Source organism: Solea solea, chromosome 9 (genome assembly GCF_958295425.1).
Source record: "Solea solea chromosome 9, fSolSol10.1, whole genome shotgun sequence".
NCBI classification, from domain to species: domain Eukaryota; kingdom Metazoa; phylum Chordata; class Actinopteri; order Pleuronectiformes; family Soleidae; genus Solea; species Solea solea.
Window position 1 is genome coordinate 23,894,957 of NC_081142.1, and position 27,899 is coordinate 23,922,855.

A 27,899-nucleotide genomic window follows, 5' to 3' on the forward strand; every position below is an offset into this window, starting at 1 on the left:
ACCTTTCACAGAGGCCACGAAGAATATTTACTCTTCATCGGTCCTTCTGTTTCACACCGAGCTCATAATATTCTCCCTCCATCCATCTTTCCTGCGCATGAGTAGCTATGGTGACAGTGCAGCATGGAGACGGGAGGTCAAAGGTGTGTGAGGGAGGAAAGCTGACCAGACGCAACCTATACTACAGTCTGGTGTCTGAGGTCAGGGGTCGGGGGTCGGGGAGAGGTCACTCACACAGCCAGTGCGGCCACAGTTTGGCCTGTTCTGTAATTAAGTGGATGAGCTGTGAAGCAGCAGATGTGACAAACCACGGTGAGGAAGAGGAAGAAGAAGCTGCCGTGGGAACAGAGAGAAGGAAGAGGGAGACGAAGCTTCGCTGTCCAAGTCCAGGAAAACTGACAGCAACTGTGGGAATGTTTGGAAAACCCTGCTGCCCTCAGTGCATTCCTCTCAGCATGTGTTTGTTTCCTCTAAACAACAACAACAACAACAACAACACAACCTTGGATTATCTCTTATCTCTTGACTGTTGACATTTAACCTCTAAAAGTGTTAGTGAGGTAAACATTCTATACAATGTGCAACATTAATATAATATTCAGGATTTCAGCAGCAAAACCCTGGCCATGTATTACTTACACTGTGGAAACAAGTCAAAAATCTATCTATTTATTGTCTAAACAAGAAAACTTAAACATAAATCAAATCCAAGTCCAATTTTGATTGGTTTAGATTATTTTTGTCTATATAATCAACACTTTTAGTTGCTGATTCATCGCCGTAGATCATATTCAAGTGAATTCTCTTTATTTATTCCAATCTGCAATTGCATTGTTCATATTGTTGTATGTTTCCCAATGAGCAGGGACAATTCCTCTAAAACTATGATTTATGTATATAAACATGCTGGAAATGGTTGCATTTAACTGAATATAAGCAGACTTAAAAACCACAAACTAACAGAATTCAGAAAATATATTAAATAAGAAAAAAATTAATATCACACGACAGCAGACGAGATCAAAGTTTCTCTCTGCTGTTAAATGAATGTCAACATTTAAGGCTGTCAATCTAAAATTACTGCGCTCCAAGACGCTAAACGCTGCCCTGCAGAGAACACAGTAAAATACTTCAGAGGATCAAATTCATACCCCTGTTGTTTTAAGTACCTGAGAATTGTGCTTACAGTTCTTTGTCCGTTACTTTGTGTTTCTGCCAAATACCATGCCACAAACTCCATTTATGACCAGTGTGACGTAAAAACACTACTTTCTCCTCGCTCAGAGCAGCTGCTGATCAATTCACACGCAGAAATTGTCTGACACACTGTGCATAAAGTAGGCATCAGAGGACTGTGCGCAGGAAGGCGTCTGCTGTGGGAAAGTCACACTGTTGTTATGTAAAACTATGACTGAATTAACTTGGCAGCAAGACTGTATCGGCAAAACTTAAACTTTCCTGGATCCCTGAATGTGATAAACATCACTTTATTTATGAGTGTATTTATGAGCACAAGTTAGTCTCATTTCTGTCTCTACCTCACCTCCCTCTTGTCCTTTCTCTCCCCCCTTTCTGTCCCCCACCTCTCCTATGTCCCCCATTTTTCCTTTCACCCCAACCTGTCTTGGCACGTTAACGCACATCTTTGAGTCTGGTTCTGTCAGAGAATTTTTCTTCTGTTAAAAGGGAGTTTTTTCTCTCCACTGATGCCTAGTGTTTGCTCATTGTGTGAATTGTTGGGTTTCTCTGCTCTCCATGATGTTGTCTGTGTACAGGGCCTTGAGATAATGTATGTTATGATTTATCTATACAAATTAAATTAAATTTAATTGAGTTAAAAATAACTATACTATATCTACAGTGAGTTTGTATATTATAAATTATCATTATACAAATATATTACACTATTTAAACATTTTTTTAAGCTTTTTTTTTAAGTCTTAGCAGCCTCTGAAACTCTTTACACCACAGTTATGGTTCACACAGATCATTTACTGTATCACACCTTCCTACTCTGTCATAAAGTGGGCTTTAATTTAATGTCGTTGAACCAATATATTTATTGAATATCTTCAATAAACAGCAACAAAATGTTTGAAAGGGTGTAGGTTTAACGAAGGAACTTTTCTACTTTTCACTGTACAGTCAAATCAAAGCTTTGGAGAAACTTTCAAAACAACACAAGACAATAAAGAGTCCAAATAGATCGACATGTAAACTACAAGAGCTGCGCTTCAAACATTAGTGCCCAGCTATGGCAAAACCAGCAACAAGTGGTTATTTACAGATTCTAAGCTTTCCATCACTGTCTAACCCATGGAAATCTGAAAATATTTAAGAAGATGCGGCATTTTGAATGTAGGCACTCAAACTGCTTTAGGGAGAATTTTAGCCTCAAAGATCGTCAATGACGAGTTGAGCTGAAATAATGTTGAAATACTTTGTCATAACAAATCTGTTTAGTACGGAAACATGGTTTTAGTCCCCAGACATGACATGTGCACATAAAATGTTGATTTGTGGCCACAAATTAGTATTAGTATTTCGTGTGCACGTTTTACCTATTTCATGGGAACAAATTAGTATTTTGTGGGAACAAATGTGTAATTCATGGGAATGAATTAGTATTTTGTGGAAAAAAAAGGGTAATTCAAATGTGTATTTCGTGCGCACATTTTACCTATTTCGTGGGAACTAATTAGTATTTCGTGTGCACGTTTTGCCTATTTAATGGGAACAAATCAGTATTTTGTGGAAAAAAAAGGGTAATTCAAATGTGTATTTCGTGCACACATTTTACCTATTTCGTGGGAACTAATTAGTATTTCGTGTGCACGTTTTGCCTATTTCATGGGAACAAATTAGTATATTGTGGGAACAAATGTGTAATTCATAGGAACGAATTAGTATTTTGTGCGCACATTTTACCTATTTCGCGGGAGCTAATTAGTATTTTGTGCTCACATTTTACCTATTTCGTGGGAACAAATGTGTAATTCATGGTAACAAATTAGTATTTTGTGCGCACATTTTACCTATTTCGCGGGAACTAATTAGTATTTTGTGCGCACATTTTACCTATTTCGTGGGAACAAATGTGTAATTCATGGTAACAAATTAGTATTTTGTGCGCACATTTTACCCATTTCATGAGAAGGAATTAGCATTTCGTGCCCACAAATAATTTTTGATTTTTGATGTCTGGGGCTCCGTAGTTTAGGTATAAGGTTTAGCTGCGTAAAAAATATGAATTTTATTTATTTATTAATCTCCCATTCTTAAAATTGAATAGTTGCTTGAAAAAAAGAAAATGCGTAAACTACACACACTTCATGATCGTGATCCACTTCAGATGATGTCACTTGTCACTGTTTGATCCAAAAGCTGGAGGTCGAGTCCGAATTATCCACTCACTCCATCTCTGAGTGCATGAATGGAGAGAAGAAGTGGGAGAGAGCGAGAGAGAAGGGGAGGGGGGAGGTCATATTCAATAACAAGGATTTCTTTATAACGACTGACTGTGTTCACGGTGACTCATCGAGCTTCACAGGCCTCAGTCTGTGGCCTGAGGAGTTGTATCTGTGCTGTTTACTGAATGACATACTGTTGTCAGAATGTCAGGATGTCATGTTGGCATGTTTGAAATGCTCTGTGATATCACACACACACACACACACACACACACACACAGGTTCACACAGCTGTTCTTCTGAGGACTCTCATTGACTTCCATTCATTTGGACAGCAAAAATAAAGCATTATCCCTAACCTTAACCATAACCAGTTAATACCTAACTCTAACCTCAACCTAACCTTTTTAATAATCTTTTTTATAATCTTTTTTATAATTAATAATCGATAAATCTGGCAATTGTTTTCCTGCTAAATCTTGATCAGTGTTTCTCAAACCTGGGACTGATAATGTTCTAAATGTCATGTGGATCAAAAGCCAAAATTGTTCAGTTTCACATTTAAGAAGCTGGAAAAATCCGACAGCTTGTTTTTCATTTTGAATGAAAAATACTTAATAATCGACCAGCCTCAAATCTGAATTTGAGGAACATGGTTTTGGTCTCCATGAGGTTGACTGGTCCTGACAAGGTCAGTGTTTATTCCAGAAAATGTCCTAAAATACAAGTACACACACGTGCACATATACTGTACAACATTATTATTTTAACTTGTTGTTTTCTCCCTGCTTTATAATTTGGGTTTTAATTCTTTGTGCAGCACTTTGTAACGGTGTTGGTGCTGTAATGAAGATATATAGCATTCAAGTTGTGTGTGTTTTACACTGGTGTTTGTTTGTGTTTATGTTGCCTTTATTGTCCATGACAAAAGGAAAACAAAGAAAGTCTTTGTCAGTCTGGTATTCTCTGCATGTGTACGTGATCCCACATTTCATTCCAACACTATTAATCCACTGGACGGCGACGTTTGTGTCGCACAGACCAAATTTAAAGATTTAGATTCACAGATACACACAAACGATTAATTAGCCCTACTGTCTGCAGCTGCAACATGGAGGGAAACTGTAGCTTAAATCATGAAGCTCAACAGTTAACACAGAGAGTGCATTCTCTTATCCAGAGAAACACACAAATACAAACACCAACACATCTAATGCACTAGGTTAGTGAGAGATTCATTTGCTGTATCACAAAATAGAATTATTATAAGCAACACTATACACTGAAAAATTACTTCAGCAGGTAACACTTAAATTAAATTAAATATAGTCCATTAGCTATAGAGCCCTGGTGCAACACACAGATCCGACCACTATGACAGTAATTTTCGCCACGCCAGAGTTTTTATGCACGTTAACTGCCTCAAAAATTACTGTAAACCCACGGATTTAATAATAATCTGAAGGAAAAACAATAAATTCCTTTCACAAATTTGTGCCAGGAGCCATTTCGGCCCCTAGCATTCGTGCTTGGGCCCTGAATATGAATAATAATTCATTGATAATTAATATAAACACTTGTCATTTTTATCCATCTTAGTCCTAAAGCAGGCAATTGCACTAAAATAACATCAAATAGTTAAAGTTAAACAGTTATTTAGTTTTTCCCCTGACAAAAACAAAGCTGAACGAAACCTGAGAGCAAAATGACAGGTGTGTTCTTTTGTGTGGTTGATGGATTTTTAATCCAAACAAAGGCAGCGTTACCAACAAAAGTAAACAGCAGTGGCAGCTGGTAATGCAGAGGTGAAGTGTGCGGGCGGTTATTACACTTTATGAAACTGTGCTCATTCCTCTTTCACAGCATCTGCTCCATTTTTTATGTGATGACGTGTGTGTGTGTGCAGAAAAGGTTGATTGATTTGGGGTTTTTTTTCACCAGATGCCCGTAATTTCCTGGACAGCATGAACCACAGCGGCGGCTCCACAGAGGGCGACCTGTTCAGCTCAGACGTGGCGGTCACTCCCGCTTCCTGTCAGAGGATCTTTGGTTCCATGTGCTCAGTGTCGTCAGGAAGTCCCCTCCCACACACAGACAGGTACAGGAGGAAATGTCCACACAGGGCAAAACGTCCTCACAAGAAAGGTGTTTTGTCAATGGTCGGTCCACACAAGCATAGAGAGACAAGAGTACACACACACACACACACACAGGTTTGTGCAGCTATTCTTTTTAGGAATCTATATTGACTTCCATTAATTTGGACGGCTTAAACAAAGTGTTACCGCTTACTTTAACCACATCTTAGCCCTAAAGCTCTTTGGGACCAGGTTTTGATCTCAATGAGGACTACTGGTCCTGACAAGGTGAGCGTTTATGCCAGAAAATGTCCCAAAGAGATAACAAATCCAAGGAAACACACAAATAGACCTATATATGTTGCCTTTTCTGACGGGAATCTGAAGTTTGTAAACTCACTCACTCCCCCCACACCAAAGTCCATGAAGAAAATCAGCATTTTTACACCATGGCACTCGGGGCTGATTGATCCACTGCTGCATCCTCTGCTGCGTCAGGAAGCTCAAATATGTTATTGTTGCAACTTCAGAGTTTGAAATCCTTTATCCTGATTTTAAGTAACACAAACGAGGCAGCGTTGGACCAGCAGCTGCTGTGTCCCTGTGACCTAAAAACAGAGATTTTCTCTATGGACTTTGGTGGAGGAGCGCCAGCTGTTTAATTTGCTGGGTTTCCAACGATGTAAACAGTCCATCTAATAGTGAGATAACATCCCCATATTCCTGTATTAATATAATGGAGAAGGGGCGGGGTTTGCTAACAGCAGTAATGGACAGGAAGTTAGCCAAAAGATGTCAAAACCTGCGTATGTGCTCCCTCTCACTCCCTCTGCAGTGCCACGCCTCCTCCAGTATGGCACAACCGCACTCCCAACTCCCTCAACTCTCCATACCCCCCCCAGCCGTCACCCCCTCTCTCCATAAGCACACCCAATGCCCACAGTTCCCCCCGGGGGCCTCTGAAAAGCCTGGGTGGAGGCCTGGGTGTCCGCAGGGAGACGGACAGCACAGACTTGTCCTCGTTGTTGGGGAACGGCAGTCTGGACCAAAGCCTGCTGGAGGCCATGGAGGGACTCGGGAGTCTGAACCTCGTCGGGGACGGGGGCCTCGCTCCACTGCTGCCTGAGAAGAGGAGGATATGGGGCGAGGGGGGAGACCTCAACTCCCGCTCCCCCTCTATCAGTGGGTTTTCCAGCCCTCACAGTGGGAGCAACATCAGCATCCCTTTCTCGTCCTCCATGACCCCCGACCCCCTGAGAGGACACAGTGGGGCGCCGTCACCAGGAGCAGGTACAAAACACTTCATACCTCTCCACGCACAATTAAGTCGAGCTATAGATGTGAGTCAGTTTTAGGCTCTTTTTCCTCTGGCAACCGGTCGTGATGTCACACATGAGAATCCAAACTTGTGTTTTAAGGCCTCCAGCTTTGTGATGTTATGATCTTGCAGATGATTGAAGGATGATTTCCCTCGAAATGGGAACATCATTTACAAAACATGACATCATGTTCCCAAGAAGAAGATCTGAGACGAGTGATTGAGGCCACGCTCGGACGGAAACGATCTTTTTCTTTGCCGTATTCAAAAACTGTCCCTCTGTAGCACATATGCTAGTGCTGTAAGTGGCCTTGTGAATATTTAACGACTTTAGCGACAAATCTAACGACTTTAAACAAACACAGCGCACAGAGCAGTGGACGTGCAGTGCAGTAGCAGACTGTGTGTGAGGAACAATCACTGATCTGTTTGTTTATTCAAGTAAAAATAGCTTTTGTTTTTCTCCTCTCTTTATTGAAATGTGTGAACTCTCTAAAGACAAGGACACGTTCGAGTGTCTGTTCACACTGACTTTAGTTTACTGTTCACTGACAGTCGTTAAAGGTAAAACTGTCAAACAATTTCCAAACACAAGACAATGAATGATAGTGCAAAAGAGAGAGAGCGAGCTGGGAATATGATCATGTCATTACACGGAAGCGTTTCCTGTGTGGACGGAAACACCTAAACCTGTTTCTGTGAGACACTTTACTCTTGAGGTAAATGTTTACTGAAGTTTTAAAGTCCCATAGACTTCTATTCAAATGGACTTCTTTTTGACAACAGCAGTGTTGCCCCCTGGTGGCTACTTAATATATTCTTACTTTTCTAGGTTGTCCTCAGCCAGACAACCTAGAAAAGTTTTTTTTATATACGTTAATTCCAGTAATGTCTCAGACCAAGTCGGTATCATGTCGAGTGTCTGTCTACCATCCATTAACTTGTAAAATATTGAATTATTTAAGCTGACGTGTGTGTGTATCGGTTTCTTGTTCTTTAACTAGCCGTGTTAGTCTGACTTTGAGACTTTCAGTCTGACTAACTATGTTTACATGTATTCTGAAAGTCCGATTTCAGAACACAGTCATTTCATTTTCCCCCCACGTCTTCTAAACATTTCTTCGGTCCCTGAATCTCTTTTCTCTTTCTTGAAGAAGAGAAATTTACACCCGACACTAAACGATGATAAAAACAGCCTCACAAAAAGATCCTGAATCACAACTATGAGTTGTAAGAAACTGAAACAATTAAATAATGTGGGGTTTAACGCACCGTCCTGTTGTAGTTTGGCTGTACGTATTATTTTTGGGCTGAAGCCAGACTTCTAATCCTAACTCAGAGCTTTAATCTGTGTCACGCAGACTCGGGGACGAAGCAGGACACAGTGAAGTTTGTTCAGGACACTTCAAAGTTCTGGTACAAGCCCGACATTTCCAGAGACCAAGGTAAATAAATAAATATTAGCCTTAGAGCAGAAGAGTTTGTGGAGAGTTTACAGTTTTTCCTCCTCAGCCATCGCAGTGCTCAAGGACACAGAGCCGGGATCGTTCATCGTCAGGGACAGTCACTCGTTTCGCGGGGCGTACGGGCTGGCGATGAAGGTGGCCACGCCCCCTCCGTCTGTGTTACAGCAGAGTAAGAAAGGTGGGGTCAGAAGGACTTCATAATTTCACCTTTATGGACGTCTATGAACTATAATGACGCAGTGATAAAATGAGCTCGTGTCTTTGTGTCTCTGCAGCGGGAGACTTGTCCAACGAGCTGGTGAGACACTTCCTGATCGAGTGCACACAGAAGGGAGTCCGTCTCAAAGGTTGTCCCAATGAGCCCTATTTTGGTGAGGAAACGGCCAAATATGATATTTCTCACATTTAAAAGGAAAAAGGGGAAATATTTCAACATATTCATACACAAACTCACATTTCTGTGTTTAGGGTTTAAAAATCTCCCCAAACGTTTGGTTTTATCCAAAAAATATTCATGTTTATGAAGCTGAAAAATCAGAAAACGTGTGTTATTCGTTAAAAAAGCACCGACAGCTTATAAAAAGTCAAATATTGGTGTATGAGTATAGTTTGTACCTGTTAAAAAAGTTAAATATTATCTCCACAGACAGAGAAATAATGTAGGATATATCTGCATGCACAGCTCAAAAAGTAAAGGATGAATTTGGAAGTGTTTGTTTTGTCCCTGTGAAGAAATGATTATATTTTGGTGGCGATATGAATTCATTTCAAAACAACCTTGAAAGATAAAGGACAATGTGAGGAACTGAGCGGCCTTGGCTGAGGTTGGCATTCAGTGAGATAAACAAAATCTCACGTGCAGCAAAGAAAAAGCTGTAATCCACTGCCAATGATTGTATTTTATTGAACTTTTTACTGAACTAGTAATAAAAATCTCACTGAGATTAAAAATCCCGTTGTGGCCAAGGTCAGGGGGCACGGATACGACTTTTATACTCAGTATAATGTGAAATACATGAAATAATACAAAATATGGTATAAAATCATCTGATATTTTAAAAACACAGTAAAAGTGTCCAGTGACAGCAGATCCTTCACTTTCACACCGAGACAGCACTCAGATTAAATAATCCAGTGCATTTGCTGAGATTTCAACAGGGGACCGAGGACATACACATCGCGTGCCCTCTGCCACCATCTAGTGGTCAGAAATGTGAGGTGCAGCATGCGCCGCTAAATAAATAAGGTTTTTGACTTTTGTCTTATGTAGACGGTACGGTGGCCTGGAAGTGCAAACTGTTATTACATTAAAACGTGAAACAATTTTTGATGTGAAGTTGCCCATGTCAAAGCCCAAACGTGTGGTTATTACGGTAATTTCACTCGTGCTGTGGCAGGAATCACCAGAGAGGAGAGAGTGGGGGAAACACCTGTACATACGTTTTTACACATTGAGACAAAAACTCAAACATGAATGTTTTGTCTCTCTCTCCTGTGACAGGAAGTCTCACGGCTCTGGTTTGTCAACACTCCATCACACCACTGGCTCTGCCGTGTAAACTCATCCTGCCTCATAAAGGTAAACATGGACATGTCGTCATGTCTTCCTTTAATTGTGGACATTTTAAGCTGTTCTCACTCCCTTTAAAGGTCTTTTTTTTAAAAGTTTTTTTTTTTGCCCCCCTTGACCACCAGGGGGCACCCTAGACTATTTAATTACAAATGTTTTTCTTTTGTTTTGTGCATGATTTTAAACACAGGCTAGATCATATTATACAAACAGTACTATTCATAGTTACAATGAACGTCTATTGTTTCACTTTTTAGTCGACTGACATTGTTAAATAACGTCATATAAAATATTTCACAATATTCATACACAAACTCCGTTTAAGGCCCACATTTCTTGCATTATAGAGTGTTTATAGAGTGTCCTATAATCTATCAATTAGGTCCCAAACGTCTTGTTTCCTCCAAAGAAAAGATTTATTTGTTAAACAGAGCAAAGAAACCAGAGAAAAAGAAAAAAATCATATTAATGAAGCTGAAAAATCTGAAAGACGTCTGTTATTCATTAAAAGAAGCAACATAACTGACAACAGCTTATAAAAATGACTCACAAAACTCAAAAAGTAAAGGATGAATGTCAGTGTATGTGGCATTTTAAATACCACACAAGACCATTCTTCTGATTTAAGATTAAATACATTATAAGAGCATAAGAGCATCCTTCATGACGCTTCATCAGAACTTCAGAGTGGAGAGAGAGAAGCGGTTTTGTGCACTGAAACAACTGTGTGTGTGTTTTCAGACCCAGTGGAGGAGCTGAACGACTCACCTGCACAAACAGCAACAAACTCAGCAGCTGAACTCCTCAAACAGGGAGCAGGTACAACACAGAACTCCAGTGATGTTTGTATCAGTCGCTCAGTCCAGTTTAACTTTCTCTCTGTGTGTGTGTGTGTGTGCAGCGTGTAACGTGTGGTACCTGGGCTCCGTGGAGCTGGAGTCGTTGACGGGACACCAGGCCGTGCAGAAGGCGACCACGGTGACGCTCTCCACGGACCCGCCGCCGGCCTCCACCGCCGTCCACTTCAAAGTGTCGGCGCAGGGCATCACGCTCACCGACAACCAGAGGAAGTGAGTCGTCGCTGCCGCACACCTGCACACAAACACGCACAGTGGCAGTGAGGACACTTATATCCAGTGAAAAAATCTATCTTTATTTTCTTTATCATTATTTCTGTCATAGTGAACACTCATTTTTTTAGGGATCACGGCGATAAATGAAAGTGGTTTAATATTTCGTCCACTAAAATGAATGTGCATCGCGTCCCAGAACACATGTGGAGAGACATTCAAGTGGAGACGTCCTGTCCATCCATAGATCCAAATAATTATGGCAGCAGTCATTTTTACATATTTAGCTTCAAAGAGGTAAAAACTATCTCATGACTGTTAACACTTTTCTTTTTCGGCTGTTTAGATTTCAGAAATGCAACAAACTATGTTTTTTATATCTATATATAAAACTTTATACATCAATATAGGATCACATTTATTTGGGTGGAGAAAAGACAACAAGGGCTCTTTTAATACTAAATGTTGCAGAGCCCTGACCCCTGACCCCTGACCTTGACTCTTACCCATCACAATTAAACACTAAACTAGGTCTTAACCCATGAACAGCCAATTTAGTTTTGTATTTTCAATATTTTGTAAGCACTTCTTGCACATCCATCGTTTAAAGTGTTCTGCTGTTATATTTAAATATTAAATATCTGCTCACGACTCTGCTGCTGCTGTAACAAGTGAAACTCCCCCCTGTGTGGGATCAATAAAGCCAAAGAGAATCCAAACTTAATGAGGAAAAGCCTAAATATCTTCACTTCCTGTGGCTGATGAGTCAGTGTGTGATTCTCTGTGTCTGTGTGTGATTGTGCAGGTTGTTCTTCAGGAGACACTACGCCGTCAACACGGTCATATTCTGTTCTCTGGACCCACAGGGCAGGAAGTGAGTTCTCTGCGACTTTGTTTTATTTCTACTGACGTCATTCTCACGCTGCTGCACGGCAACACGAGGAAACAATCCTCTAATGAAGTGTTTCCACCGGCTCGCCACGACAAAGTTATGTTTCCACTGGCATAGTATCTGGTACCTGGTCTGAGGTTCAAAGTGAGCTGAGCTGATACTTTGTCACAGGAAGAGACGTCTGACACAAGAATCAAGTAAACTGTAGATCAGTTAAAAAAGACTTAACAATCCTAAAGACAGCTATCAGGGAAATGTATTGAACAGACGGAGTCTGTGCTCCGCTCATGGAGAAAGAACTGAACACATAATGATTCTAATGATTCAGTTACACTGAAAACAACTGCTTTACAAGTCACTGTCACTCACTTTATAGTGGAAACCAAACCTAAACCGTGCTGTGCCGAGGCAAAGCTGGGACCACAGGTGGGAAAGGGGCTATAGAAATGATTGATTGATTGATTGATTGATGGATAAATACTTTATTGTCAGAATGAGTCTGAAATTGGACATTTACGTTCCCCTTACAACACAGGCGTCAAACTCAAGGCCCGTGGGCCACATCCGGCCCGCCATGATAATGTCTTCACTGGGAAAGATGTGCAGTTGTGATGAGATGATGATGATGATGTAAGAGCTACTTTTACGATGATCATTTCATTTTGTCACTCGCAGATGGACGAGAGGCAGCGGATCCACGGCAAAGTGAGTTCTCCATTGTTCACTTTGCGTGTACTTGCGTGTGCACGCATGTGGCCACGCCCCCAGTGTTTCAGAGCATTTTACATGATTCTAAAACGTTATTTTTAAACACTTTGTGACTTTTTTCAGGACAAGATATTCTATAAACTGCTTCTATATAAAGAGGAAGAACTCTCAGACTCAGGCGTGCAGACATTTCCTCTCTTTCTGAAAGATTTCGGGCCGATGCAGAACTTGACATACTTTCATTCTCCATTGATTTACTTCTATTTTGCCGTGTATTGTTGTGTCCTTCTCTTTGAAACTATGTTCTCTTCTGCTGCCGCTGTGCTGTATGTTGCACTTTGGCCCAAATTGACACAACTTGACTTTATTGTTCCCATATCAAAGAAGACCTGGATCAAACTGAAGGAGCGTGTTTTGCATTTAGATTTCCTGACGTGCAAAAACCTTTTTTGTGTCAAGTAAAGACACAGATCGTCTCTCTCGGTTTGTTCTAACCTTTTCCTGTATTTGCAAAAATGCTTTTATTAAAGTCCCTCGTCTTTTCTTTCCTTTCCTTTCTCTCTGCCAGGATCTTTGGATTCGTGGCGAGGAAATCTCAGAGCGAGACCGAAAACATCTGCCACCTGTTTGCCGAGCACGACCCCGAGCAGCCGGCGAGCGCCATCGTCAACTTTGTGTCAAAGGTCATGATCGGGTCGCATAAAAAGTAACGGGAGAGAGAAAGAAAGGAAGAGAGAAAGACACTCAGAAAGACAACATGAAATCCAATCATCTGTGGAGAATGAACTGTGTCGCGCTGCCACTAGAGGGAGCCAAAACCGCCTTGTATAAAGTTAGACTCCCCGGTTTTTCCATATCTCTACAGTATAAAGTCAGATTGATCTCGTCTGTATGGTTTCTTGTTTGCTCGTTGATGGAACTCAGTTTCGAGGACGAATTTGACTTCCGATGAAACCTGAAGAAAATCAGAAAACAGTACAAACTTATAATTATTATGATGATTGTGAAATCTCTCTTTTTTGCGAAACCACCGATCCCGCTGTGTGTGTGTGTGTGTGTCACTACATGTTTGTCACATGACAAAGCCAATGATGTGGTCGTATTGTGCATCTTTATCTGTATATTGCTCAAAGTATTTATGTGTTTTCACTAATTATGTACATGATGTCATCTATTTTTGTATATTAACACATAACTGTACATACGGATTAAAGGCAGTGTACCATTCATATTATCAGGAATTACTAAGATACATCGAAGCATTTATCCAAAGCGACAGTGGGTGAAAGTGCAGAAGGAGATGGTGCAGGGGAGAGGGGAGAGACAAGGTCTCGTGTCATCAGCATAGCAGTTGATAATGAGAAGCCATGTGAGCAGATGATCTGGTGAACACAGCATTTTGCTTAAATCCAAGACGCCTCAAAAACATGAATCACAACTTCATCCCATCATTGGACATCATTACAAACATTTGTGAGTGAACCGCTCACAAACCAAAGTCCACACTGGAGCTGCCGCTCTACTCCTTCACTGTGTGGTAAATTTGTGTCACTGAGGTGAATCTGAAAGCAACAATTTCCAACACCAAAGTCACAAAATGACACGTTTGAAGTCACCGATCAACAACTCCTGTGGGGATGTGATGTAAAATCGCTTATTTTCTCTATGGAGTGAATGTTTTACATAATAAGTGACACAATTTTATCAAGGGAACAGTTTGTTAAGTGGATAAAAATCTGTTTTTAGAACTCTTCCTTTAATGTGGATTGTTTTGTGCCGCTTTTGTGTCATCCTTCCTTCCTTCCTTCCTTCCTTCTCCACTGACTCACTGTGATGAATGTGAGAACATCATGACTGTTACCACAGCTCCTCCAAATCCGAGGCCTTGTTAAAGGATTAGTTCGCCCAAATTACTAAAAACACAACTAACAGCGTTTAACCACACAGGAAGCTCCACTCTGATGTCAACAGGCTTTGAGAATCCAGCAGAAGAGCAGATGTTTGTGCTCACAACACTGAGAAAAAAAAGTGACTTCTTTTATATTCAAACTTATTTAAATGAACAGGGTTTTTTTTTTTAAATAAATTGATATTTTTTCACTAAAAGTGCAGCGGTTACCCGGTAAAGGTATGTAAGACCACACGTGGGCAACATCAGGTCCTGAGGCCACATCCGGCCTGAGGCGTCCTCACAGGTTCCCTCAAGTCGACTCTTGCTGATTTGATTTTGGTTCAAAATGAGATTATAGACGAGGCGTGATGAAGAGACAATGCTCACAGTCTCCCTGGGACCTTTTTCTGGCATAAAAACCGACCTAAAGACAGAAAAACCTGGTCCTAATGAGGCAGAACTTTCTTCACATTCTTTAGCGTTAACATTAAAGGGCTGTTTCAAATGAAGAGTCAACTTAAAGACAATTACAGCGCTGCTGTGTCTGTTCAAATTCAATTACTTATTAGAGTTGGATAAAAAAATATCTATTTCATTTTATTTTTTAGATCTTTTACTCATAAAACATGTTATAATTGACAGAACACAGTGAAGAGCAGTGCAGGGCTTTTCTTTTCTTTGAAGGAAGTCCCAACGTCTCTCAGATCCACTGTCTGATGATCAAATAACACGTTTATCTTGAAATATTCACATTTTGTATTTTTACTTTATTTTGAAATGTAAATGTTACGCATGTTGCATATAAATATGGATTCAATGATTCATAATTATCTAAAAACGTTTTGCTCGCACTGGGTCTTTAAAATTAAAAGGCACATTAGATGTTTACACTTTTTGACCAACAGATGGCAGTAATTAGCCACCACCGCAGTCCACCTTCCACACAGAATAAGGAGAGAGAGTGTGTGTGTGTGTGATGAGGTGTGCAGAAACTACATGACAGGTTTTTTTTTTTCCTCCTTGTTTTCATTAGAACAAGATAAAAAAAAAAGAAAAAAAAAGATGAGCGAGTCAACACACGCAAGAAAGAACCTCCCTGAATAAACTTGGTAATGTCACAGTGTGTACGAGTTTGTACGAGTGTGTGAGATACAAAAGGAGAGAGAGAGGGAGGGGGAGAGAGGAAAGAGAGAGGGAGAGAGGAGAGAGAGACAGAGAGAGAGAGAGAGAGAGAGAGAGACAGACAGACAGAGAGAGAGAGAGAGAGAGAGAGAGAGAGAGAGAGGGAGAGAGAGAGAGAGAGAGAGAGAGGAGAGAGAGAGAGACACAGAGACAGACAGATAGACAGAGAGAGAGACAGACAGAGAGAGAGGAGAGAGGGAGAGAGAGAGAGACAGACAAGGAGAGAGAGAGAGACAGACAGACAGACAGAGAGAGAATCAGACAGAGAGAGAGAGAGACAGACAGACAGACAGACAGACAGACAGACAGACAGAGAGAGAGAGAGAGAGAGAGAGAGGGAGAGAGAGACAAAGTGAGGTCACAGGTCTCCAGGTGCCTCAAAGTCCTGCTGCTGCATCAGTGTCTTGGTTTTTAGAGGTCAGATCATCATCTGTTCACAGCTCCTCGTCTCTGTTGAGAGAGAGGGAGCCGAGGACCTGGAAGTGGGACAGAGACGCGGGGACGCATCACCCATCACTGTCCCCCGCAGTTCTGCCCGGCCACGGGAAAGAGGGACAGCATGGAGTGAGTGTGTGTGTGTGTGTGTGTGAGGGGGGTGGGGGTGAGAGTGGTGTTGGGGGGTGGTGGGTTGCCGGTGGTGGATGACCTCACCATTACGGAAAACTTTCCCACAGCCTGCACACAAAGAAGGCCGTCAAAAGGTAAAAAGGATGAGAAAGAATAGAAATTTACCACAGTGTGTAAAGGAGGCAAAGTGAGAGGAGCGAGAGAAAGAGAGGCCGTTTCAGAGGGGGAGTCGTCTTCCCTTTTCACTGCTTCCACAGATTCTTGGGGTTGACAGAGGCTCCGCTTTTTGCCACAACCCGCCGTCCCTTTGCTGAGTCACCTGCTGCCATTTTGTCCTGCCCAGCTGGACCTGGACCTCTCCTTGGCACTTCCTGTCAGGCGTGAAACCAGCACCTGCACCTGCACCTGCTGGCGTCCTCATCGCTGCCGGACGACATCACATTCCTGGCATTGCTGGCGCCCGGGCGGACGGTGTTTGGAAATCCAGAGGCCGCTTCCGTTTCGGGAATGCCTCCCTCACAGAGTCTCTCTCTCTCTCTCAGCCTCTGATCCTCGGCCTCGGCTCACTTTAGCCGAGTTAGGCTATTTAAAGCCTAAGTGTACGACTGCTGCTGCAGCAAACACACACACACACACACACAGTCACATCTCACACACTGAAACCACAGCGACCCACAAATAAACCCTCTCCTATTTTTAATTTGGTGGGCAGCAGGGACACAGACTGTGACCAGGCCGACAACCTCACTCACTCTCTCTCTCATTTGCCATTTGATACTTTGTTTTTGCACCAAATCTGGCTGAGTTTGTATTTAGCGTAGCTTTAATATCACAGTACGTGTATATTTAGCATTAACTTTAGGGTCTATTCTGCTTAATACATGGACACCGTCATTATGTTTTTTACTTCACAGCTGGTTACAGTTTTGCTTTTACGAACCAAACATGATCTCGATTGTGATGAATGTTGTTGTTATTGGTTTTCTCCACCGTGACCACACAGCGACAGTTTATGTTGCTCACATTTAACACAACAGTGTCGTATAACTGTGCGATCTGAGAAACACAGCGCACGTGTAACTGATCACATTCACTTCACGCAAGTCATGCATTTGATTATTTACATCTGTGCTATTCTCTCTCGTCAACTATCAAAATGTCTGTCATGAAACGCTGCAGAAGCAATAAAGGTGCTATTTTATGGATTTCTTTTATTTACACTTTTTAAGAAGCAAATAAAATATCCATTTAATCATTCAAAGTGAGGGAGCGCAAAGAACAAATTAGGGAGCGCAAACGAGTGCAAAGAACAAATCAAGGAGTGCAAAGAACAAATCAGGGAGTGCAAAGAACAAATTAGGGAGCGCAAAGAACAAATCAGGGAGCGCAAAGAACAAATCAGGGAGTGCAAAGAAAACAAATCATGGAGCGCAAAGAACAAGTCAGGGAGTGCAAACAAATCAAGGAGTGCAAAGAACAAATCAGGGAGCGCAAAGAACAAATCAGGGAACGCAAAGAACAAATCAAGGAGTGCAAAGAGCAAATCAGGGAGCGCAAAGAACAAATCAGGGAGCGCAAAGAACAAATCAGGGAGCGCAAAGAACAAATCAAGGAGTCCAAAGAACAAATCAAGGAGTCCAAAGAACAAATCAGGGAGCGCAAAGAACAAATCAGGGAGCGCAAAGAACTAATCAGGGAGCGCAAAGAACAAATCAAGGAGCGCAAAGAACAAATCAGGGAGCGCAAAGAACAAATTAGGGAGCGCAAACGAGTGCAAAGAACAAATCAAGGAGCGCAAAGAACAAATCAGGGAGCGCAAAGAACAAATTAGGGAGCGCAAAGAACAAATCAGGGAGCGCAAAGAACAAATTAGGGAGCGCAAACGAGTGCAAAGAACAAATCAAGGAGCGCAAAGAACAAATCAGGGAGCGCAAAGAACAAATTAGGGAGCGCAAAGAACAAATCAGGGAGCGCAAAGAACAAATTAGGGAGCGCAAACGAGTGCAAAGAACAAATCAAGGAGCGCAAAGAACAAATCAGGGAGCGCAAAGAACAAATTAGGGAGCGCAAAGAACAAATCAGGGAGTGCAAAGAAAACAAATCATGGAGCGCAAAGAACAAGTCAGGGAGCGCAAAGAACAAATCATGGAGCGCAAAGAACAAGTCAGGGAGCGCAAACAAATCAAGGAGTGCAAAGAACAAATCAGGGAGCGCAAAGAACAAATCAGGGAGTGCAAAGAACAAATCAGGGAGTGCAAAGAACAAATCAGTGAGCGCAAAGAACAAATTAGGGAGCGAAAGAACAAATCAGGGAGCGCAAAGAACAAATTAGAGAGCGCAAAGAACAAATCAGGGCGCGCAAAGAACAAATCAGGGAGCGCAAAGAACAAATCAGGGAGCGCAAAGAAAAAAATCAAGGAGCGCAAAGAACAAATCAGGGCGCGCAAAGAACAAGTCAGGGAGTGCAAAGAACAAATCAGGGAGCGCAAAGAACAAATCAGGGAGCGCAAAGAACAAATCAGGGAGTGCAAAGAATATTGAAACTGCCCACAACTGTAAATGTTCAGCTCATTTTAAACTTTGAGTTTATTTTTGTTGCGTACAGATTCCTTTCGTTCTCACAGCCTCTGTGTGTTCATTTCAAGAAGAGGCACCGATATTTTAAAAGATACCGAGTACTTGAAGTCAGTCAGTACACTGAGTATATTTGACGTTGCCAAGTCTCGTATTCGGCCGCTACTGATTGCTAATCGGTAGACTGCTCAGACGTGAAACTGTCCACACTCTGCTGCGGCTTCACTTTCAATAAGTTTTCCGTACAAAGTCTTTTAACCATAAAATCCAACATGCGTCTTCCGCGCACAGTCCAGAAACGCTTGCTTTCCCCAAAATTAGCAACACCCGTGATCAGGGTGACATGAACTTTACCATTACGCCCCCTGGTGTTCAGGAGGAATAAACACTGTAAACTTTAAACTGCACAAGGATGGAGGCTGAAGCACGTCAGTGTTCATTCATTCACGGAGGCTGACACGGGCTGAAAAGACGGGGTCACAGTGCTGGACATGTCCCCCTGTCCATCACAGGGCAAATATAAAGAGACAAAACAACCCACAAGTCAGTGTTTGGAAATAAAGGATGATGCGACAGAGGTCTCAATTTGATTGACAGTATTTTTCATCGTTGCTGTTCAGACCAGGAAACCTGTGAGGACGTCGCTGTTTCACGGAACTTACAATTCATGCACTGAGCTTTTCTGTGCGTCCAAAAAACATAAACACACCACAGCAATATTTGTGTGGGCACACACTTCATGGCTTTATTAACACACACAGGTTAGACACTGCACTGACAGCCCAATCAAAGCCTGATCCCTAATCTTTACCAGAACCACATTTTCACAGCTTCAAACAGTTCCTCAGAAATGAGGTTCTGCCTCATTATGACCAGGACAAGGACTGCTCTTCCTCACAAGGTCCTGTATTTATGCCATAAAAAAGAACTAACAAACACAGTACAGGCTCTCACACACACTACACACACAGAGCCACACCCACTTTGCACACCAATCAAAATTTGTCTACGTGATCTCAGGCACATGCTGAGAAAGCAGTTGCCTTTATGGCCAAGCCTCTTCGTTGCATTGTCTCTGGTATGACTGACTGAAACACACTGTTTCAGGCACACACACACACACACACACACACACAAAAGGCCTGGGCACTTGGGTATCAGCGTCAGTCTTAATGAACCTGTCTCCAGGGGGCGGGGCCAGGGTAATGTCCCACACAAAGAGCTCCCACTGGGCCACCGAGCCAACCAGAGGCCAACAGATTAACTTGCATTACATCAGCATCCCCACAATACACCTAATGAGGGAGGGATTGTGTGTGTGTGTGTGTGTGTGTGTTGGCTCTCATGGCCATTGCATCACTAATTAAATGCCGCGACTCACTTTTTTTTTTGCTGATTCAGAGTGCGCTCGGTTGCGTGAACGTGGGCATATTCAAACACACGGATATGATCACATGACTCGACATTTCCTGAAACAATGCCGTGTTTCACAGAACAAGAAAAAGAAAATAAGATCAAGTCGGGAACGTTCTGCTCTCTGTGTGGATAAGACTCAAACACAAGTGATGTACAGTCTGGTTCAGCAGCAGCCTGAGCATCAAACTCAAAACCAAACCAAAGAAATCATCGTTAAGTCATTGAATCGTTTAAAAGACTTAACGATTATGTCTAACGTCTGATGTAGCTAAAGTCACCTGTTATAGTTACCTTATTTAAGATTACACATTGTGAGTGTCTCATAATTATGACTTATTATCTTATAATTTCGACTTTTTATCTCAAAATGTTTCCAGTTTCCAGAACTGTTTCCAGAACAGGTCCAGTTCAATCTTCAGGGAGCAGAGTCATCTCAGGTTAAGTTTGTTAATAACTTAACAAATGTAAACGAGCTCAAGGCTTTTACTGCTTTAACGTGAGTAAAGAAGCAAAATTACACTTGTCATTGTGTATAAATACATGTATAAACACAAGGGAGCTGCGACGTTAAACCAAGATAACCAAGTCCCTGTGTGTCTGTCTGTCACACACACATTTTAAGGTGCTTTTTCAGTGAAGTTAGTGTTAAAGCACTGAGTTGTGATGGTTAAGGTTCGTGTAAGGGGCATTTTGTCTATGATGTGTCCTCGCTAAGATATAAAAACAAGTAAATTATAGACCATTAAAACTACGAGAGAACACAGAATTATGTCGTAAACAAAACACAAAAAACACAATCGATTAAACTGCACGAGCAACTAAAGAGGAAGCATGTTGGAGCCATGGGTGAAGGAGATTCACGGTAAGTTTGTAGTAAGTTCATTTTATCAGATTAATAATCGATTCATCGATAAATATGCTTTGTATGACACCAGCAGCAGTGTGTGTGTGTGTGTGTGTGTGTGTGTGTTGTTGTTTTTTCTCCTTGTATTCAGTTTCAGGCTCATTCTCTCCCCCCCCCCCCCCCCCCTTTTTTCTCTCTCTCTCCTATTTCCTGTCCTTTATTTGGCTTCTTGTGCGCACTTTAATAACTTTACAGAATGTTGTGAGAACAAAGGCGAGTGAGTGAGTGTACGTGATTCTCCTGCGCTGCCTGTCCCGTCTCCGCCCACCCACACACACACACGTTTGTATAGCATTCATAGTGAGGACATTCATGTTGACATAATGCTTTCCCTAGCGCATTACACTAACCTTAACCACCACAACTAAGTGCTTAACCCAAACCTTTAACCTAACCCTAAAACCAGGTCTTAACCCTGGAAAAGCCATTTTTAGACGTGAGGTCCAAACAAAATGTCCTCACTTTCCCAAAATGTCCTCACTTCTTAGGTATAATATGTTTTTTGGTCCTCACAAAGATTCCCATATTGCATTCCCGAGCCTCTTGCCCTAAGTGCCTAACCCTTAAAGGAATACTTCACCGATTAGCATTTAGCTTTGTGTTACTATTCTCTTTGTTACAAGGCCACCAGTGACACTTGGTCCTGTTAGCATAACTGTTAGCAAAGATGGCGGACACTGTGGTCTAAAAAGTGTGGAATTAGCGTTGCAGTACCAAGGCTCGGCCACAGTGTCACTGGTGGTCACATAACAAAGAAAAGGATGAAGGTATTTCTCGACTCAGGGGAAACTGAGGTTGAGAAGCACCATTTTTCAAAAACACTATTCTAGTAACTTAAAGCTAAACGCAAATCGGTGAAATATTCCTTTGACCCTATAAATGTGAGGCCCGGACAAAAAGTTCCCACATTTACATTTTGAGAAGTTTCTAAGTTGTTTTGGACCTCACAAATATATAAAATACAAGCGCGCACACACACACACACACAATCTCCTTGTCTTGTTTTGACCCCCATGTTTTCCCACTCAGCATTTCTACCCTGAGAGTTTTTTTGGATGCCGTGACCCAGATTTCTCTCCAACATCGAGCAATACAAATATGTGGAGGTTCTTTCTTTCTTTCGCTGATTAGAGAAAGAAAGAAAGAAAGAAAGAACGAGTGGCAGCAAGGCTGAAGGTGAGAGAAAGAGATAAAGCGAGAAGAGCAGACAGAAATAGAACAGGGTCATTGGGGATGGCTGCAGCACAATGGGCTCCCAGTGAGGAGAGTCTCCAGTATCGGTGCGAGCTGCCCCATATCTCTGCTGTAACACTGCTCACATTAAACCAGGGGCCGTCTGCGGGAACGGAGGGTGGGGGGCGGGCGGGCGGTGGTTAAGTAAAGGAACGACAGGCATTGGCCTGAACCCAGATGGCTCGACTGTCTGCGTGTCTCGACTCCACAGTGGTGGGCGCCATTATGATGTGGCTGCAGTCCCATGTCGAGTTATCGCGGCGTTCATCTCCTCGGGCGCGACTCGGCTCCCAGACGCCGTCACCAGACTGCGCTGCATCTGCGTGACTTGCAGGATGAACACTAACCTTCTCAGCATTTGGTGCAACATTTGCTTGTTGTTTCCTTACCAGTGTGTCATATTCAGCGTCTGGGCATCTAACAGCGTGCTGACAAAAAAAAGGCTACATTTGTTTTGACTCGTCTCTCCGACCTTGGCGGCGTCAAAGTCGCCGTGACCCGAGTGAAGGAGGACGACTGATACTGTGTGTTTTGTTGACGCTGTCAGGAAGAAATGTGCAAAAACAACCTCCGAAATAAAAACAATGACGTTCCCACACAAGTAAACTGCACGACCCCTGAAACACGGGGAACAAGAATTCATGGAAATCTCTGGAAAACAGGGTGAAATTAAACAAATGAAGCGACAACGACACGTCGATAAAAACAATAAACACACCAGGGACGACACAGGTGAATCACATGAGGGGCGGGGCAGACAAGAAGACAGGAAGTGAAAGTTAGCAAAGTACGCACAAAGAGAAACTACAAAATAAAACCAGAAACGAAGGACAAAAAACCAGGGTGAGGACAAAAGGACACGCCTTGAGTAAGTTTAGGTGCGAAAAAGCACCTGGTAAAGATATTTGTTTTTCTAACGTCAACAACGTAGCCACAACAAAATGTCGCAGGTTGAACTCGGCCTGTCAATGGATTCATATATTTAATCTGATTGCACGACTGTCGATAGTTCACTTGCAAATGTCTTGTGTATGTAAATATGGTGAAAGCTTGACATGGCAAACTCTGTGATGCGTTAGTTACATTACAGAAGGAACATGTATTATAATCAGAGGTGGGTAGAGTAGCCAAAAAAAAATACTCAAGTAAAAGTACTGTTACTTTAAGATAATAATTACTCAAGTAGAAGTAAAAGTACTCGTGAAAATAATTACTCGAGTAGGAGTAAAAAAGTATGCAGTGAAAAGACTACTCAAGTACTCAAGAGTACTGAGTTTCTCCGGATTTAAATATTCAAAGCAACACAAACGGTACAAAATAGACACAATATAATATGAAACAGCATTGTTCAAATTAAGATATGTTAAATAATAATATTTGAAATAAAACAATAAATACCGTCTTTATAATAAAATAAATAACCTTTGAACTAAAACAAGATGTAACTAAATACATCATCGTTTAACTAAAAGTACAATAAATTCGGATTTGAACAAACATTCGAATAAACACTGTTGATCGCAAAGGATACGCAAGCAGTATAATCCAGGGTTACTCAAACCACAGCGAGTTGCAGCTACGGTAATGTTAACAAACTTTAAAAAAAAACAAAAAAAAAACACTACCCCTCTCAAAAACATCTCGACCAGAAAAACCCCAGGATCTGCGGAGATAAAAGAGTAAAAGCCTTTAACTGACACTGAAGAGAAAGTGGAAATCATCTGCTCGTGGATCACTTTCTCTCCCTCCCTCTCTCTCCGTGTACCTATGTTTTCATATTCTGGATGTCATTTGGCAACTACGTGTTTTGAGTTGGGATTGTAGCGACACTTTTAAACACTCACGGTGACTGAGGTACATATTTGACATATAAAGTGCATCCACCGGTAAAAGGCCTCAACAGATCAAGCTTTCACAGCGTGTTCCAAACAACGATGGGAGCTTTAGTTTGAATTCATGACACGAGTAAATACAAGTGTTAATAAACATGAGGTGAACAACAAGACGTTTCTCATCAGGTGAGATAGGGTGGGAACATTTGTCAAGAACATTGAGGACTGTGTGACTGACCTGTGACAATCAATCTTTGCCTCGTATGCTCCCGACAGTATATGTTTATTAGATTTGTCCCAATGTACCCATGACCAAAAATAGAATGTGAGAGGAGTTGCGTGTCGCGTGATCCTTTGATTCAGATTTCCTCGCTTTACTGTACACGGTCAAAGTCACAGAGCCGCTTCACCCCGAACTAAGCGAGTTATTAAGTTGCCTGTCAGTCCACAGAGTGGAGCGGCTATTTAAAGTAAGGCTCGCAGGACAAACTTAGCATTAGTAAGTTTAGGATGACTGAATTATCAGGATAATTGACCGTGGAGTCTCAGTAAAAATAGCTCCTGAGGGTTCCGCTCGCTAACTTCATAAACCTACCTTGTGAGACGAGCCTCAGGGCCTGATTCACATCAAAGAAAGCAGAGTACAAGCGTGAGTGTGTCTTATTCAGCAGTCAGCTGCTCCGCAGTGTCGAGTTTACTGAGGTTTACCATGATAATTACCAGATGTGTTCCTAAAAGGGCTAATTTGTCTCCCAACGTCTTATACACGACTACTGGATCAAGGCTCGTCTCCTCCCCGACGTCTGCCGAGAAGCAAACTTCTTAGGTTTCTACCTGGATGGTGGAGTCTCACGGTCGTCTACCTTTCCTCATTACTGATCACGGGCGAGTATTCAGGCTGAGCTCAGCCAGTGTCAGCTGTCAGCGGCTGTGTCTCCTCCTCCACTCTCCCTGGCTGCGTTTGCTATGATGTCATGCTGCAGCGGGGGTGTGTTTGGGGGTGGAAGCACAGAGGGGCAGGATAACAATGATGGCTGAACCCTTGACCTTCTGGTCGTGACCTTCTTGCACCGAGTCACCGGCCGTGGGTGAGGCCTCTGTGCAGCAGCGCCGTCACGTGGCATCGCAGCCTCTTCTTAGTATTAGCATGAGCTAATGACCCGGGGTCCTGACCCCCCGGGGGCAGGCGGTCGCTGGAATAACCCCGTAAGTGCCCGTGTTCTTTCCCTAAGTGCTGCCATATCTGTACGCGACGCCCACGCGGCAAAAACCGAAAGAGGAAAAATGGAAAAACACCCGGTAACCTGACGCACATTCACACACTCCGGCGATACACTCGCTCGACAACAAATACAGAAATGCATGCATGAACACACAATCCCATCCAGGTAGAGTTTCATCCAACGTAAACATGTACGCTCAAAGAAAGCAACACACCCTCGCGGGGACACATTCCTGTATCCTGAGCCCTGCAGCTGATAAGCGCCTTGTGTGATGAGGGACACATGGGCTGAGTCCGGACTAATTCAGTACCTGGGAACGCTCTCTGCTCTCTCTCTCTCCCTCCACCCCTGTCCCAGCTCCTTCTTTGGGAACAAACCCAGCCTTGTGCAACACCCAACAATGTCAGTGACACTCACTGCCACTAATTGTTAGCTCACAATGCTTCCTGGTATTGTGTTCAACAATGCCCACTCTGTATAGAGAGTCTAACCTACTTGTATTGTCGCTAATTGGTTTCTTCTGAGGAGGAGAAAATGGGGAGAGAAAGGGAGAGAGGAGATGTTGGTAATGGACTGCAGTTTCACTGGAGTTGCCAGTAAATAGAGTTCACAAAGGGCTTTGTGGGGTCGAGGGCCGGGGGTCAGAGGTGAAAAAGAAGAGGCGCACCTGCACTCTCCACAGGCCGACAATGAGCTTATTCAGCTGCTCTGCCCAGCGGGACCACGGAGGAGGACGGAGGCAGTGGCTGTCCCACGAGCCGCCGAGACACGGCCGAGACACAGAAGGAGAATTTAAAAGGACTGTCCTGTGTCTTCACGTCTTCAAGACAAGTAACTCTACACCACGTGTTGTTGAGAGAGAGAAGACGAGTGAGGAGAAGAATCGGCAGAAAAGATGAGGAGACGGGAACGAATATGGGAGGAAGAGAGGGGATGGGACGAGTTTAAGAGTGGGACGATGTGTGACACGGGGGGGAAGGGGGAGGAGAAAAGAGGAGGTGATGAGTCGGGGATTTGTAAGAGAAGGAAAAGAAGGGGAGAGGAGAGGGACAGTGAAAGAGAAAAGAAGGGGAATAAAATTTGGATGAGACAGTGGCGTAGAGACGTCATAAATTTACATAAAGACAGACATGAAGACAGACATGAAGACATTCCATTACTTTCTCCAGAACAATTACCACAAGCAGCATGACATAAGATTACCGTCATCTCTCAAACAAACAAGTTGCCAAGTCATTTATTCTCTTCTCATTCTCGTCCGTCCGTCCTGACTTGTCCTCAGCATGGACGGTTAACACTTTCACATTTAATCTGGTTATTATTGAAGTCACTTCTGTCACTTTGGATCAGCTGCTGAGACATTACATGTCATTTAGCAGACTTTCAACATTTGGGTACAAACAAGAGCTCGAGGTAAGTCAGTGCTTCAAGTAAGCAAATGGAGACAAATAACGTTGTTGCTGCTCAAAGACACATTTATTCTCTTAATCTTTTCCCTAAATAAATCTTTCATTTCAATTGATCTGAATTCCATTTACAGTTTGGACAGTGGCCTGAACGTCAGCTTCATCCCTTTCCCTCTCTGAGCCTCGGAGCCTAAAACACAACATCCTTTTATCCAGTCTTCATCTTCTCAGATTTAAACTTGAGAGAGAAGCAAAAGCACACGCTGATAAACTTTGCACAGTTCAACACACTCCACTCTTTTGTACCTTATAAGGACACAGAGCTCATAACGCCGGGTTTTTAGTGCATTTGAGAAGCAAAAAAAAAAAAAGGAGTTAAGTACTCTCTGCTATAGTGAGCTTATTTGGTATTTTTCACCTGATGTTTAAAACTCAGAGGACGATTAACAGAGCCGTATGTATCATGCAGTCGTCGCTTGCTTCTCTGTCCTCTGCCCTCTGCCACTCATTCTCTCTCTCTCTCTCTCTCAGTTGTTTTCTTAATCCATTTTTGGTATCTCCTCTTGTTCTGTGGCCTAGTTTTTGTATGTGTGTGTGTGTGTGTGTGTCTTGCTCCAAGGAATCTGCACTAACTGCTTTAGAAACAACAGATAACTCTTCCTCTGTCTTTCCCCCTCTAATTTCACACAGACGTACGCATCTGTAAACACGCATTCAAACACACACACACACACACACACACACACACACTTAGTGAGACACACTCCTGTGTGTTATATATTACCGTGAAGTCCCAAGGCCATGTTTTTGTTTCCGTTGTAAATGTAACAGGGTAAATGCAGAGTTCAGACACTGGAGACACTCTGCAGCACTTCTGCATGGTTACATTCTTGAGGTTAGAAGGGCGGGGGGGCATGTTATGGTGTGTGTGTGTGTGTGTATATCTATCAGTGCGTGTGTGTGTGTGGGGGGGGGGGGGGGTGTTGATTAAAACATCACATCAGAAAAAAGTAATTAAAGATTGTGCAAAGTGAAAAATGTCTCCTGTGAGAAAACATACTAAAAACCTCACCAACGTTTAATAAATACATTCAAAAAAAAAGTGACAAAATGTTTAAATTTGGTTGTAAATCATGTGGGTGGGGGTGCGCGCGCACAC

At 42.5% G+C, this 27,899-nt stretch overlaps 1 protein-coding gene across 1 annotated transcript in view; it reads left to right on the forward strand.

Annotated features, from left to right (window-relative positions):
* tns3.2 (tensin 3, tandem duplicate 2) overlaps window positions 1-14,265 on the forward strand; it is a 54,733-nt gene extending 40,468 nt beyond the window's left edge. Inside the window, exons 17-27 of the mRNA XM_058637999.1 lie at window positions 5,352-5,508; window positions 6,324-6,778; window positions 8,168-8,251; window positions 8,319-8,450; window positions 8,548-8,643; window positions 9,774-9,851; window positions 10,584-10,661; window positions 10,744-10,912; window positions 11,718-11,786; window positions 12,480-12,509; window positions 13,081-14,265. Of these exons, the coding sequence (XP_058493982.1) occupies window positions 5,352-5,508; window positions 6,324-6,778; window positions 8,168-8,251; window positions 8,319-8,450; window positions 8,548-8,643; window positions 9,774-9,851; window positions 10,584-10,661; window positions 10,744-10,912; window positions 11,718-11,786; window positions 12,480-12,509; window positions 13,081-13,222 (1,490 nt within the window). The 3' untranslated portion in view covers window positions 13,223-14,265. The remainder of the gene's footprint in view (window positions 1-5,351; window positions 5,509-6,323; window positions 6,779-8,167; window positions 8,252-8,318; window positions 8,451-8,547; window positions 8,644-9,773; window positions 9,852-10,583; window positions 10,662-10,743; window positions 10,913-11,717; window positions 11,787-12,479; window positions 12,510-13,080) is intronic.
* The last annotated feature ends 13,634 nt before the right edge of the window (window positions 14,266-27,899 follow it).